Below are 14,763 nucleotides of genomic sequence, written 5' to 3'. Positions count from 1 at the left end.
AGTATAGATTCTTCAGACCCTGAAAAGTCGGTGATGCAACTGTCATCTTACGTTAGAAACTATTTCATCATTCTGGGTCAGAAACCAGAAAATTTTTTTGTAGAGGAATTTATTACAGGAGTTGATTTGTTCAAAAAATCAACTCCAGTAATGAACTCAAAAATCAAAAACTATAGTTTTCATCTATGTTATATGGTGCTCTAAACTTCGCCTTAACTCTAAATTTCCTCTTTTGAGGTTGCTGAGTTTAGTCGTTTTTTTTGAGGTCTTTTTTATAGTTCTAGTAATTTAATCAGTCAATCTGGTTGTAATGGTTTCAAGTACCAAACATGTTTGCTGTACAGAAAGAATTTAGTTGCGTTGAAATAATTTTATAAAATTTATTTTAATTTTTTCCCCAGCAATCGATTGGTTCCCCAAAACCTATTGGAACTCGAACATGCTTTAAATATGTATTGTATAGGGATCTCAACAAATTGCTATCTTTTGTTGAAAATCTTTTATTATTTAAACGATAACATAATAATTGTACATAAAGTCTTCGATTATAAATAATTAATAAAAATTTATTTCAATTAATAATATATTTTCCGATCTTTAGATAACAAACACTTTGTAACTGTATTAAAGATTTGGCCATTAAATAACATAACTATGTACTCACAATGACGACGAAGTTGTTAAGTAGCGCGGTAGTTCCTCGTAAGAGTAAATACGTTTTCACTGTTGGAATCGCTAAAAGCGTTCTCCTTCGTCGCGCGATAGAGTTTCTCATTACAATTTTAGTGTCGCAGTCCTTTGGACGAAAGGGGCGATACGTGGCAGGACAAAAGCTTCTTTAAGGTATCAAGGGTGACGTAAAATTTTACTGGCGTTTCAGCCGTCAAGCGGATGAGGCGACAACCAGGGTATCCCTGCAGGATATGATACCTAGGGGCAACAAGGATGCCATCATGAATAGCATAGTGGACTCGTACCGGACCCACTCAAAGGATCACCGCAGGAAAAAATACCGTAAACCGAAGAAGACGCGTAAGTGCCTTTTTCTTTATTATTTATTAACCTTTTATACTGTTATCTTAGTTTGTTGAGTATATCTGATATTGTTGGAACGTTGTATTGATTCTGGATAAATGATGCCTTGGAGCGTTACAGCTTCCGGGCAACGTATTGACAGGAATCGAGGTTCCTATTCATTAACCGTAATAGTTACGTCAATAATGTCATATTGTATTGTTGTTCGTGCAAATTAGTTAGTTGCATGTCCCAATATGCAAGTATGAAATTACCATACTGTTCGAGTTAATTTAAATAACGAAAACAATTTTTTTTTGCTTTTTTTAATTGTATTAATTCTTTTATAGGTCCACCCAGAGATTGTAGGGTTGGTGAATGGGGTCCTTGGAGTGCCTGCAGTAAATCTTGCGGCATTGGCGAAATGCAACGTAGAAGGGAGGTCATCAAGCACGCTAGAAGAGGAGGAAGATTATGTCCTCCCCTCCTGGAAACGAAATGGTGCGGATCAGCAAGATCGTGTAACCGCAGCTACTTCCAATGGTAAATGTGTCTGTCTCGATTTGAAGAGTGTTTAGCCAAGAAGCATGTCTCCAGTATTACAATCCACAGTCGGTCGTTGCATAGAGGTTAAAGTAACAGAAGAATCTACAGCTGTGTTTAGTGTACAAAAAAAATAAGCCATCAGGACTTCGTGCTGTTTTTGACAATTCGAGCCAAACATTAACGAAAACGAGTATTAACGTCGATCTGCATCGTCGACTCGTAAAAGAAGTTGACCGGCTTTTTGAAGTGAAGCAGCAATGCTCAGTGAATGTTTTGTCGGTTAATATCAGAGTCTCTTTCAACAAAAATAAATAAATAAACGTATTTCGTCTGATGTAGACAAACAATAACGAGTCCGACAAACATATTCGTAATGAGTATCTAAAAAAAAATAATAACGAATACGTTTTCGTAATACTCAAAGCAAACTGGAAACCCAAAGATACTTTGCTTTTTTCTCTAATCTGCACGACCTTCATTCTTCTCATCATCTGTCCAATCCATGTGTCAGATATAGTCATAGATGTTCGTGTATATATGTTAATGACGTCACGTGTATTTATGTTGAGTTTTACGAAAACGTCCAGTTAGAAAATTTTGAAATAGCTCACTAACAATCAGATACGACGATACAGATGCTCGTTATCGAATATGTTTGATTTTCTATCTAGGGATTTTATCTGTAATTTTTAAATGTATATGTTCGTAACAACAATTAAGTATATCTTTTGTATATTTTAAAAATACACAATAACTACTTTTGTGGCAAAAAGACTAAAATAAAACAGAATTTAACAACTCCTTAAATTTAGTTTTTATTAAAATAATTTTAATATTTCATTTTTTTAATATTAACGTTTTAAAAGCACTATTGATTTCCTTTGGTTAAAAAGAATTAACAATATCTATATTATGGTATTTTAAACATAAAATTTTAAAATATACTTGCTGTAATATGGATTGCCTATATTTAAAGGAATAACACGGTAATTTCTAAATTAATTAAGTAGAGTTGCCTAATCTACTTTCTCAAATTTCTATAAGTTTAAAAGAAATACTTAAGTATACTTAATATAAGTAGTATTTCAATTAAGTGCTTGATGCGCTCAATAATGGATGTTAAACCCGACAGTGGTTTTAAATCTGTGCTAATGTGAATTTTGGAGAGTTTATTTAATTTTAATTAGTTTCCCAATGTTTATTAGTTTTCTTACTGGCCGTATAAAATTGAGGTGATGGTTTTAATTTTCTTCAAATGTGTGTACTGTGTTTGTGCTATATAATATTTTCTTTCATTAAGCCGGCGCAAACTTTCCAATCACGTATTTTCTAAATTATTTCATTAAAAGATTGAGAAATGTCTGGATTAACAAATTTGTAACTATTGAAGCACTTCCTCTTGAAGTGTACCATTAAGAAAAATACTCTTTACACTCTTTGGCAACAAGTGTAGCTGGTCATTTTATCTTCTTAGCTGTTTAGATTAGCTTGGAACTCATTGATTTATTTCTTCGACTTTAGGTTCAATTGGTGAATCAATAATAAATTCAATAAATTCTCTTAGAACTGAGATGTTGTTAGAGACATTTTGTATAACTGGTAGAAAAATGCGTTCACTTTTGAGATCATACATCTGATCTTCTCGAATGTTGGAGTAGAGACAGAACAAAACTATGTAGTGACCACTACATTTTCAACATTCAGTTCTTTGGTAAACTAATTTATTATGCCAAGCTTGAGATATAATGAAGAAAAAATGACTGTGATATTCTACTGGATTTGGAAACTTTATGAAGTCTGTGTATTGACATAACAGAAATCCCCCCATTTTCAGAACCGTGCAGTAGATACAGTTGTATTCCTTATATTTGAGCAAATTTGGTTATTGATTAATACCAATTGTTATGTCTTTACAGGTCTCCGATACATATTGCTCATGCAATAGAACATAATTGAGGCTTTGAGGCAAAAATCAAAAGCTATTCTGATAGATTGTATAATGTGGTTGCCTGAAAAACTGAATTGACTAGTACGAAGAGTGTTGCAACTTGGTGCCCCTTTTCGAGAAGCTTATTATTCATGTCGCCTCTTTATCACCAGTTACCAACTCATATATAATTAGAAGTTAATTAGAGTACACAACCTCTGATTGTCTACCTGTCCACATCTACATCTATTACTGCGCATGTAACACAATTAGGCTTCCTAGGGATTCATGTTTCGTTATTTTGGTATTGTAAGGTTACTCTATTTCATTGGTAAAAGATGTTTATAGAGGCACATAACCAAACCATAAAAATTCTTTCAAATAGTTATAAACAGTGGAATATATAACAGTGCACTGAAGGCCATCTATTGATGAGGCGCAGGAAACCAAATATTCGGTGTTCCGTAATTAATTTACAACGTTGCAATAAAAACAGGGACATCACACTAAAAAAGGGTTGGGCCTTCATGTTCGTTAAGAATTCATGAAGCTAAAATAGTAGGTCACCGAAAGATTACAAAAGCATGTTTGTTCCTGCACGATTCCTTGTAAGTTCAATAATAGATCTGCTGAAAATTTGAAAATTTTAGTAACGTTAAAATTAGTGGTGGGACGGATATTAAAAACCTATTACTTAGTACTCCACCATTCACAGGAATTAGTATCTCTTTTAGGTGTTGGATACTGCAGGTAATAATCAAGTTCAACCCCAATAGGACTTTTTTCATTGAATACAACTTTATTTATATCAGTTTTGTCATCAGCAACCTCATTGTAACAATCCCAATGCGATATATAAAATCTCTTGTTGCAGTTTCGTCTAGTTTTCTTCTCTTCGCTTGTAATTAATCATCACATTCATTACTAATAGCACTGTCGCTGTTATCACTTTTGATTATTAATTAAAGTAACCTCTTTTTAATGCAAAAAGCCGTTTTGAAAAATCACTTTTAGTTCTTGAGAAATAAATTTTTGAAATAATCGACAATTTTTTCGAATTTTGCAATTTTCGCCGATTAAATTTTAATAATTCGTAAAAAATCGATTACTTGGAATATGAGTATGAATATTTCCCAAAGTGTTAATAAAAGTGTCCTCTTTCCAATGAACCAACCAGTTTTGAAAAAAAACTTTTAGTTTTTGAGAAAACAATATTTGAAGTTTTGATAAAATTTTCGATGTTACAATTTTCATCGATAATTTTCAAAATTCGCTATAAAATTAATTTCTTGAAGGATCATTGTGGAAATATCACCAATTATTAATTAAAGTATCCTCTTTCTAATGCAAAAAGGCGTTTTGAAAAATCACTTTTAGTTCTTGAGAAATAAATTTTTGAAATAATCGACAATTTTTACGAATTTTGTAATTTTCGCCGATTAAGTTTTAAAAATTCGTATAAAATCCATATCTTGGAATATGAGTATGAAAATTTCCCAAAGTGTTAATAAAACTGTCCTCTTTCCAATGAACCAACCCGTTTTGAAAAAAAACTTTTAGTTTATGAGAAAACAATATTTGAAGTTTTGATAAAATTTTCAATGTTGCAATTTTCATCGATAACTTTCAAAATTCGCTGTAGAATTCATTTCTAGCAGGATCCTTGTGGAAATATTGCCAATTATTAAATAAAGTATCCTTTTTTTAGGGTTACTTCATTAATTAAATCAGCATCAAAAAGTTCATTTTGTATCTTAGACCCAAATAAGTTGACATATCTTATCAGCTTTCTGATTTCTCCTTATTATTGCTTAACACAGTACATTTATGTGACATTTTAATATTAAAGAAAAAATGTTAAAACATTTAAATGGAAAATATGTCTCAATGTTTTACGGTTTAATTTAATGTAATTGAGTTATGTAATTATACAAAGAAAGATATTCTTTTTATGTATTATGTCATAAATCGTTCATAGAAACCGGATCAATTTGAGACGCTTTCATTACTTAAGTTTTTTTAGTCCAAAATCCATCACATTCCTAGCCTATATAAACGTGACTAAGATTGCTAACAGAGCACACACGTTTAAACCGCACTCAAACTTTCTTTGAGAGAAAACACTTTTGTTTTATTTGAGGAAGCTATTAGATTAACAGATGCTAAAATAGAAAATGGTGCTGCTTACATATAATCTTCAAACGATTGAACTACTTTTAAAAGATGATTAACGACGCATAATACCATTAAACGTTACATCCTCACTTTTATTACAATAATAACACCAATCTTGCCGTAAATTATTTTCTCTCTAAATAGATCTTTTCAACTTTATAATAAATTTAATGATACAATGCGATAACGTTTCGTTTGTTGATTTAACGGTTATTTGTTTGATTATTTTTAAGATCAGTGTTAACGATACTACGACAATTTTGTCGACCACGTATAACTTATTCAGCTTACCAATCGTATGTTATTTGGAGTAAGAAGCCGATTTATATGAATCATCCATAACGGTTCGATCATTCCTTTTGTCAGCGTAAGAGGTAACAACCACAAACAGTGTCTGAAACGTCTGCGAAATATAAAATGAGACATCCGGCGTGTAACTTATGGACGGAGAAGGCAGACGACCTAGAATGAAAAGAGTGACCCCATAACCCGGAGGAAAGTATCCACACCACCTCCAAGGACGAGCCGAAACTATGTATAAATCGTAAAACAGATATCCTTAGTGATTATGTGAAAATTTCATAAGTATTAGATTGTTAGAAATTAAGTTAAAATTATTAACTCAAGATCACTACAACCGACCATGAATTGATTTCGTTGTATTAGTTACGGTTGGGACACAAAATAATAACCATAATAATAGATAATTCATTACGATCCACCTTTCAAATTTAACAATATCTTGCAGTTACGACAATTTGAAGCATGTCTTTGAAAGTAACGACGAGAAATGTATCTTGGTATCAAAATCGGCTTCCTCCGGTGTGGCCAGGTCAATTATCGACATGTCAACGTCGAATTTATCTGGGACAGTTTCACTGATCGAAACGTCTTCGTAACGGCTAAAAGTATCCGGAAGATAAGTGGAGATGTTATAGAAATCGGCTGCCAGAACCAGATTTAACACAACTATATTGATCGTTTTCATCGTTATTTTCTTATATGCATTTTCTGGAGCAATTTATTATTCCATTAATAATAATTAACTAGGTTAATAAAATATACAGCTATTACACGCTACACTTTCTCCGTTTTAAATCTTAATCGTAAGTAAATATTAAGAATTGTTTATAAAATTAAATAAATTGCAAAAAAAATTTCAACAACACTAGAAAAGAATATTCTTTCAACTTATTTGCCCTTGTTTAAGCATCCACTTAAAGCAATTTCTTTGTTTACACCTGTAAAAGAGATCTGCTTTCATTCGTCCAGTTACAATCCGGGTTTTTGTGTCATATGTTACAATAATACATTTTATCGATTATCTACAGCGAATTTGAATTTCGAAATATTCCAAATGATTTTTTGGAAAATTTATAAGTAGGATATAAAATCTAGATCACGAAATTAAGAATAAATTAAAAAATCGTTGGAAAATTTATTATAAATGTAACACTCATTAAGATTTAGAATTAAAAAAAGACCAAATATAAAAAATTAGAAAGTTGTAGATTTCTTTAAATCTTTTTAATGTTTCTAAATTAAATTATTAGTAAACATATTCGCTTTTGCTAAAAATGATAGAAAGTTGAAGTTGAACACGACATTAAAAATAATAATAAAGATATGGTATAGTCAAGTATATAGTTATGATTTTAAATTTAAAATTCAACTTACTTTGAAACTATGTCGAGAATCTGTGATAATTTGTAATCTGTATGGATAGGTACAGAAAACATGAAAACCTACTTAAACACTCAGATCTGCATTGAAAATTTGCTATTTACAGAAAAACCGAATCTTCACCTTACTGACCTTCTTCGACATGATGTTTTCTTATCAAATTAGCACTCCTGAGAACTCAGGAGTAACGACGATGTAACTCACACTTTCTAGTATCAACTACTAATTAATTATAAAGTGTATTTAAAATAAAACGAAATGATTTTATGAGGAACTTTTTGTCTTTTAATCAACGCTATATCTCTTACAGTTTAATTGGAGTTCTTCAAGTGTGTAATTACGATTTGAAAACCGCAAAATGATGATTATTTTTCCGTCATTTTTAATTATTTCTTATTAGGACGTGCTTGTTTGGTTAATTTGATTAGTTTTTTTATTAGAATTATTGCGAAAATGAGTTATTTTCTAAGCCTTTTAGGATAAATCATTTTCTTGACAAGGATGGATAGTGGACTCTAGAGTTAGATTTCTTAGTGTACTTCATGTTGCTGTAATCTAGGTTTAAGCTGTTATGATGTCCTGATATAACAACGATATCACAATCCGAACGATTGATTTTATAAGCAATGTTGGACGACTACATGATAGGTTACAGGAAAAGGAGCTTTCTGAATTTGACTTCTTTCTGTAGTGTATTGGATAATCTCTTTTTCATACGCTTTGTATTGATCTTCATACACAGTGAGTGTCGGGAGTAGAAATTAAGTGAGTTTCGTATACCAGTCAAGGACCCCAGACTAATCTGACATCTAATAACCAAACTATAAAGGAATGGCATAGACATGATCTTTTTTTCCTTCCTGTAAATAAATGACCCGATATATTTGATGTAGTACATGGCACTTCGCTTATTTGGTCCGTTATTTAATGGGAACATCCGCTTAATTAGGCCACACATAGGGGACTTACTGCAAAAATGGGGCAAGACTGCATTGAGGCCGTATATCATAGATCAAGAGGCATGAGAAGAACTAATAATAAATTGTGATAAAAATAAAAATAGCTTTTTTATGCAGTCAAATCTTGTTTAGTTTACAACATACACACTTGGAGATGCAGGGCAAGTTATTGTTGTTATCAGCAGTAACTCTAATAATTTATTCACATAAAATCTTTTAAATTAGGAAACAGAGTTTTCTCTTGACAAAGCTTTCTAAGATATTTTATGTTGGCTTAAAACGTCGTTCATTGATTGAAATACTAGTTTACAACTGTAATCGGAAGAAAACGTTGGAAATCCAGTTAGAAATCAGTAACTTATTTTCCGGTCTCTTATTAAGTCAATTTCATTGTAATCCTTAAACTATACTCATTTTGCGACACTAATCTTAGTTAATCACTAATAGTTCCTTAAGAAACGCACTGTTTACATTGATTAAATTGGTTCATCAAAACGTTTCCAAAACGTGGGAAGTACCGTAAGAGCATCTTCGCAAAGTTATGTGCTAACAGCCGGAGGCTGTTCTTGTACATTTAGATCGAACGAAAGGTAAAGTTTACTTGAAAGGCGTTTATTCTAAAGTGACGTGATTAATTGCATGAAACGTCTACTGTAATTTTACCTTCTGTACAGAAAATTGATATGTATCTAAGTAGGAATGATGAAGATGTAATAAATAACAAAATGTTATCATGTTATCATAAACAGGATTAAAATACCTATCTAACAGAATAAATTTATATATAGTAAATCACCCGCGTAACTTCACTTTATAGGGAATACTCAAAGGCAAGCAATATCGGAGAAGCCGGGCGTTCCACATTTCTTCTTTAAAGTGAACCACCAGCGCGATTCTTCGCAGCGATCTCTCTTACTTATAAATGCCTCGACTCAACCTATGGCCTTCCAGAAACGTTTTCAAGTTCAAGGTGAGAAGAACTGGTGCTCCTGGAGCTCAGAGAAAATTCTATCTTAAAAAATAATTGGAGTGCGCGAAAATTTCATGATTCATTGAATTAAATTTATATCAAAATGAAGAGTTTCCTCTTAGTTGTTTCACCCCTGCTTCTTTTAATCATCACCGGTGGAAAATGTCAAAGGTTGCATCCAAAAGATATTTCGATAGCGAGAAATAGTGTTGAAGAATTACCACAAAATCCAACATCACAAGGATTAAGTTGGAAGTCGAGGAATTTAAGGAATTTGGTGGATATGGCACTTTGTATTGGTACATTGGATGGAAAATGTATCTTGGATAAAGCTGATTTAATGGTTGTTGATGCCAATAAATCATTTTGGGGTAAGTTTTTTCTAAAACCACATTGCAGTAAAGCACAATATTCGAGTACTAATGAAAAGGTGTTCTTCATACACAAGATTTAATCATCTTATTGCTTAACGGTAATGAAAATTATCGGTTTAAGAGAGGTTGTTTTTAATACATTAACAGATGTGTTTTATTGGTGCTTATGTAAAGTGGCCTAGAACTTTTATAAGCTATCGAAAGAAATTGTCGAGAATCTGTAATGAATTTTAAGTGTTGAAATCTCCCAACGGTATATTTATAACCTGAATTTTAAATTAATTAAATTCCAATAAATTTAAAGAAATCTACTTAACCCGTATAAATAAATTTATTTCTGTCATTACCAATTAATTAAATTTATAATTAAGATTCGCCATAATATTACCTTGTTTAAACGGCTGTGATAGATTTCTAATCAAGCTTCTCCAACAGGAAATGCAATCATATATTAACAGTTGTCATAGTTATTGATTATTATATCTTCCAAAGATAATATATCATACGACCTAGATATTATGTAAACTACGTTTAAAACTGATTTTCACTTATTAGGATAGCTTATTAAGGTCATTTTCACCTTTTAATTTACATAAATACGAGTGAAAATTCTCATAAGAAGTAAAAAAATTAATAGTAATACATCTTTTCTATTAAAGCTTCAGATCGAATTCAATTATTGATGGTTTTTGCTTCATTACGCAGGAAGTCATCGTTTAGGTGACGACATAACTTAAATGCGGTTTATAATTTGATTTATTCAAGTAAAGAGGCGTTGGTAGGAAGTTGTAACATTTTATACCTTAATTTATGCAAATAAGTCAATTTATCAGTTTAGCACCAAATAATTAAGGAATCATTTAAACCGTTATGATTTTTATGATTTAATTGGTGCAAACGTTGGTAATCTAGTTTTAAATCCAGGTAAGTAGGGGAGTCGATTTCTTCGTTATCTCGGCGAAAAGGAGTTGATTTTTAAACTTTCTACGCTTTATATGAAACCGTGAGGTAAAGCAAAAATTAATAAATAAAGTAAAAAAGAAGAATAGATTAAGCGAAAGTGTATTATATGGAAAGCAAAATCAAAGAAGAGTGTTTAGAAAAGAATCTTAAAGGTATATTGAACTGTTACCAAGAAAATTGCAAAAAATAAATACTTTTTACCAAAAAATGTAATTTGTTGAAGTCACTTTCTGTACCCTAGTTAATAACAAGTTTTCTACAATATGCATAATTCTCGATATAAAGACATTTTTTTACAAACTTTCCCTAGCATTTACAAATTCTTACATATTTTTAACCAAAAAGAAAACGTTGCATTTACATAAACAACCCAAAACTAGTTTTATTTGGAAAGTTCATATAATTTGTATTGAGTTTCATTTGGATTTTCAATCAACACAGACATTTTTTCGTATTCGTCTGCGACACCGAACGTTGTTCGCTCTTTATAGACATGTATACCGTTATAATGGATACCCACTTTCATTGACCCAAGAAGCATCGGTCGACCAGAGTTTAAGTTCCCACCTTGAATACTTACCTTAAAAAAAAGGAGGACCTGAACCTGAAAAAGTGGGTTAATCTAATTGATTGGGTAAATTTAAAATTCTTTCCCAAAGCAAACTGAGCAATTTGCTAATTCGATTTGATATTCAAACCGTGAAGATCAACATTAACATTTTAACACTTTTAGTATTTATTTATAAATTATTTTTTCAATCGTTAACTTATTGGATAACAGATTTTTTTAAATCCATGCTGAAATTATGCATGATTATGTAGATCTAAATTTAGATCTATAACGATAAGAAATAACATCGTAGTATTTTGGCTAGAGTGTGAAAATACTAAGATTTATATCTAAGGAATATATTATAACGTGGATCAAGTATCAGATAGATGAATGGAATAGATGAGGTGAGAAGAATCGGAAAGAGACTACAACAGGAACAACCCAATATTGGGGAAATTAATTACAGAAAGCATCAAGAAAGAAATCTTTAAGAAAATAAAAAGTATGGATTAATGAAGAGAAATGCGAAAAGAAAGAGAAAAGCAAAGAAAGCTTCCGATCCCATAATTGGAAGAGGCCAGAAAGAAAGGATATTGAGCATACATAAGATACAACGAACTGGTGGTGAATATCGAAACATGAAGAGCAGTACACGAGAAGAAAAACACAGGACAAAAAGAAAGAAGAGGATCATAAATTGGTAGTTACCATCTTATGGTATTATATAATGGCAGAGACGAGAGAGAGAACAATGCAAACAGCAAAACCACACAGAAATAGTAAAGAATAAATTTCCCTGCTGTTTCTCTATCTCTCCATTTATACGTTTTGATCGTATAAAAACGAAAAAATTGCAAAATGGAAAGTGGAAAACATCAGAATTCATATGGAAAGTAAAAATATAGAGAATAAATGGGAATGTTTAAATAATTTGACGTCAAGGGATAGTATTGAGTTAAAGAACAACATGAAAATTTGTAAAGCAAGTACAGAATCATGTTGCAGGTTCTTTGAAAGATGATAGCAACACTAAGTAGATTGAGCAGACTTGCTCTCACCGCTAGTAATGAGGAAGATCAATGTCAAGATGCACCATTTCTACATAGCTAACAAATAATCATAAAAAAGTTAGTGTTTTGACAACCACATTTCTTAAAGTAGTTTGTTATGGCCAAAACTCATCGAATCATGATTTATAAGACTAATTATTGTACTTGACTTATAAATCAATAAAACCAAACACAAGCCTATTCTCAACACTAACAAAACATGTCATCGATAAATTTACAACAGTATTAAGTATTAATTTTTACAACAATATAAACTACCGTTGAGCTACTTTCATTTAGAAATATTATTTTTGATTTGTGTAGACACCTGACGTTTGATAAATATTAAAGAAGTAAACCCACTTTCTCGTTTCCAATTATTCATCTCTTTTTATTATTATTAACATCATAAAACCCATAAACAATTTAATTGTTATACCATGCCAAATATAAACATAACGTTTTATAGTCTTTAAAATTACTTAATGCTCATAACTCATAAAACTTAGTTAATTGACCACTCAATGTAAAAGGAAGAATGTTATTAAAATGTATATCATAACAAACCGAAACCGACCGTATTTTTTATTTTTATTAAAATCTATAGCAATAACGGTCACCGCACGAGCGTTACAAGTTCTTCTCGAATAACAAGCAACACACGTCAGTTGGTTCTTGTCAAATAGTTCAAGCCTGTGTATCGAAGCACTACAACGAAATGTTTTCCATTGTGTGTAGCGGTAAAATGACCTAGTCAGAAGAAGTTAAACAACCTGTTCACATTATACAACATTATCAAATCACTTGTTTCCCTCATTTCTCATTTTATCTCATTTTACTTTTAGATGAAGCCGATGCACAAGTCGTTGAATCCGGAAGAGCAGAAGAATCATCGAAACCTTCAGCCTTAATGGACTCTTTAAATAGTATAATATCAGAGCTAACTGATATGTTTAAAGATGGTATATCCGGTTTGTTTAGAGACGGTAAAGAAAATAGCAATGATGAGACCGAGTTGGAAGAAGGAGATGAAGAAGAGGAGGGTGATAAAGATGAAGCGAAAGAAGATAAATCGAGACAAGTTGAAGGTAAGGATAAAGAATTAATTTTCGATTTACCGATGAAAAGGTGATTTTATCGAGTAATCGTTGCTTATAATTTAATTTATGTGAGTATCTAACAGTAAATGGTAGCGGTGGAAAATTTTAGGTATTTCTCTGAACTAACAGTTAACATGGACAGTTATAGTATGTGCCTGACGATCTAAAATTTTATTGTATTAATTTTATTTTTAGAAGGCAGAGGTAAAAAGAAAAAGAAGAAGAAGGCCATAATAAAATTATTATTATTGGGTGCTGTCGCCGCAACAAAAATAAAACTTATATTAAAAGCTCTCGCCATTCATCTGCAAGTTAAATTCTTATTCATAGCTTTGGCGAGTCTTTTATTAAACGCTGCAAGATTTTATTTAGAATTGAAGAAAGGTCATCAACCACAGAAAGTAATTTATTATGAACACGCCCAACATCAACATCATTATGATGGTGGCGAGGAAGATTGGCACGGTGGATGGTCACGGTCTTATGATGAAACGAAGAAATTTGCGCAAGATTCGGCTTATTCGAAACAGAAACCTCAAGGTCTTGTTTACACGAAAGTAAACGATAAACCAAATTATTCTTGGGACCAATAACTAATTTTGACGTTAATTATATTCCGATTCATGTTACTTTTTTCTTTTGATAGAATTAGATATAAGCGGTTCATGTTGTGCAATAATATCAAATTCTATTTCTCAGTTGGTTGAATTTTAACCAATAAGAAATAAGTGAAATGTTACGAAACGTACTTTTACCTTTTCTTTAAGAATCATTTTTTGTATGTTTAATTAAACGATTTATACTTAATATTTAAGACTTAACGTACACCTAATGTAAGTTAGATTTTTTTAGTGCCAAACGCATTTTTTGTTTCCATCTTTTCTAGTTCGATGGTACGTTTAGAAACATATAAGTAGTTTATAAATTATTTATTAACAGAAATTTCGCGAATACACATTTGAATGAAGTTTATATTTATTTATAGTTTTGGTAGATTAATCGTTTAACTAGTCATGTAATATTTTACAGTTTAAAATTTGTTTTTGTACCTAAATAGATATGTAAATTAATGTGTTCTAATAAACGATTCTAAACATTTTGTCTTTTTTACAAATCTTGCATGAAAAAATACATCAGTTATGATCTAGAGTCTAGAGAATCAATTTTTAGAGATTAAGAAATGTTATATATTTTAAATTCAAGCTAAGAGATGGTATTTTTAGATGGCATAAAATTATAATGAGATTTAAGATATAAAATATTTAGAAAAGGATTCTTGATATAAGTAAATAATTTTTTGAAGGAGTTAAGAATTAATGAGTCGATTACAACTTATCTCAAATGTATGGGATTTTTAAATTGCAACTTTTAATTCATAAAAAACAACCATCTATTTAAAAAAAAATAGTTTATCTTAACTTTACACATTTTATTTAACAGATAAATTAGG

At 31.1% G+C, this 14,763-nt stretch overlaps 2 protein-coding genes across 2 annotated transcripts in view; both read left to right on the top strand.

Moving 5' to 3' along the window:
* The window catches only part of LOC111420909 (spondin-1), a 96,170-nt gene extending 94,098 nt beyond the window's left edge, over window positions 1-2,072 (top strand). The window contains exons 6-7 of the mRNA XM_023053968.2: window positions 881-1,032; window positions 1,365-2,072. Coding sequence (XP_022909736.1) covers window positions 881-1,032; window positions 1,365-1,561 — 349 coding nt within the window. The 3' untranslated portion in view covers window positions 1,562-2,072. The remainder of the gene's footprint in view (window positions 1-880; window positions 1,033-1,364) is intronic.
* A 7,176-nt stretch (window positions 2,073-9,248) lies between these two features.
* On the top strand, window positions 9,249-14,212 carry LOC111420969 (uncharacterized). The gene is made up of 3 exons (XM_023054070.2): window positions 9,249-9,645; window positions 13,059-13,301; window positions 13,509-14,212. Exons 1-3 carry the CDS (start codon window positions 9,378-9,380, stop codon window positions 13,904-13,906), a joined length of 909 nt encoding a protein of 302 aa, XP_022909838.2. The 5' UTR covers window positions 9,249-9,377; the 3' UTR covers window positions 13,907-14,212.
* The last annotated feature ends 551 nt before the right edge of the window (window positions 14,213-14,763 follow it).

This window comes from Onthophagus taurus, chromosome 7 (genome assembly GCF_036711975.1).
Source record: "Onthophagus taurus isolate NC chromosome 7, IU_Otau_3.0, whole genome shotgun sequence".
NCBI lineage: Eukaryota > Metazoa > Arthropoda > Insecta > Coleoptera > Scarabaeidae > Onthophagus > Onthophagus taurus.
The sequence above is the reverse complement of the archived record's forward strand: the minus strand, read 5'-3'. Positions and strand labels throughout refer to the sequence as shown.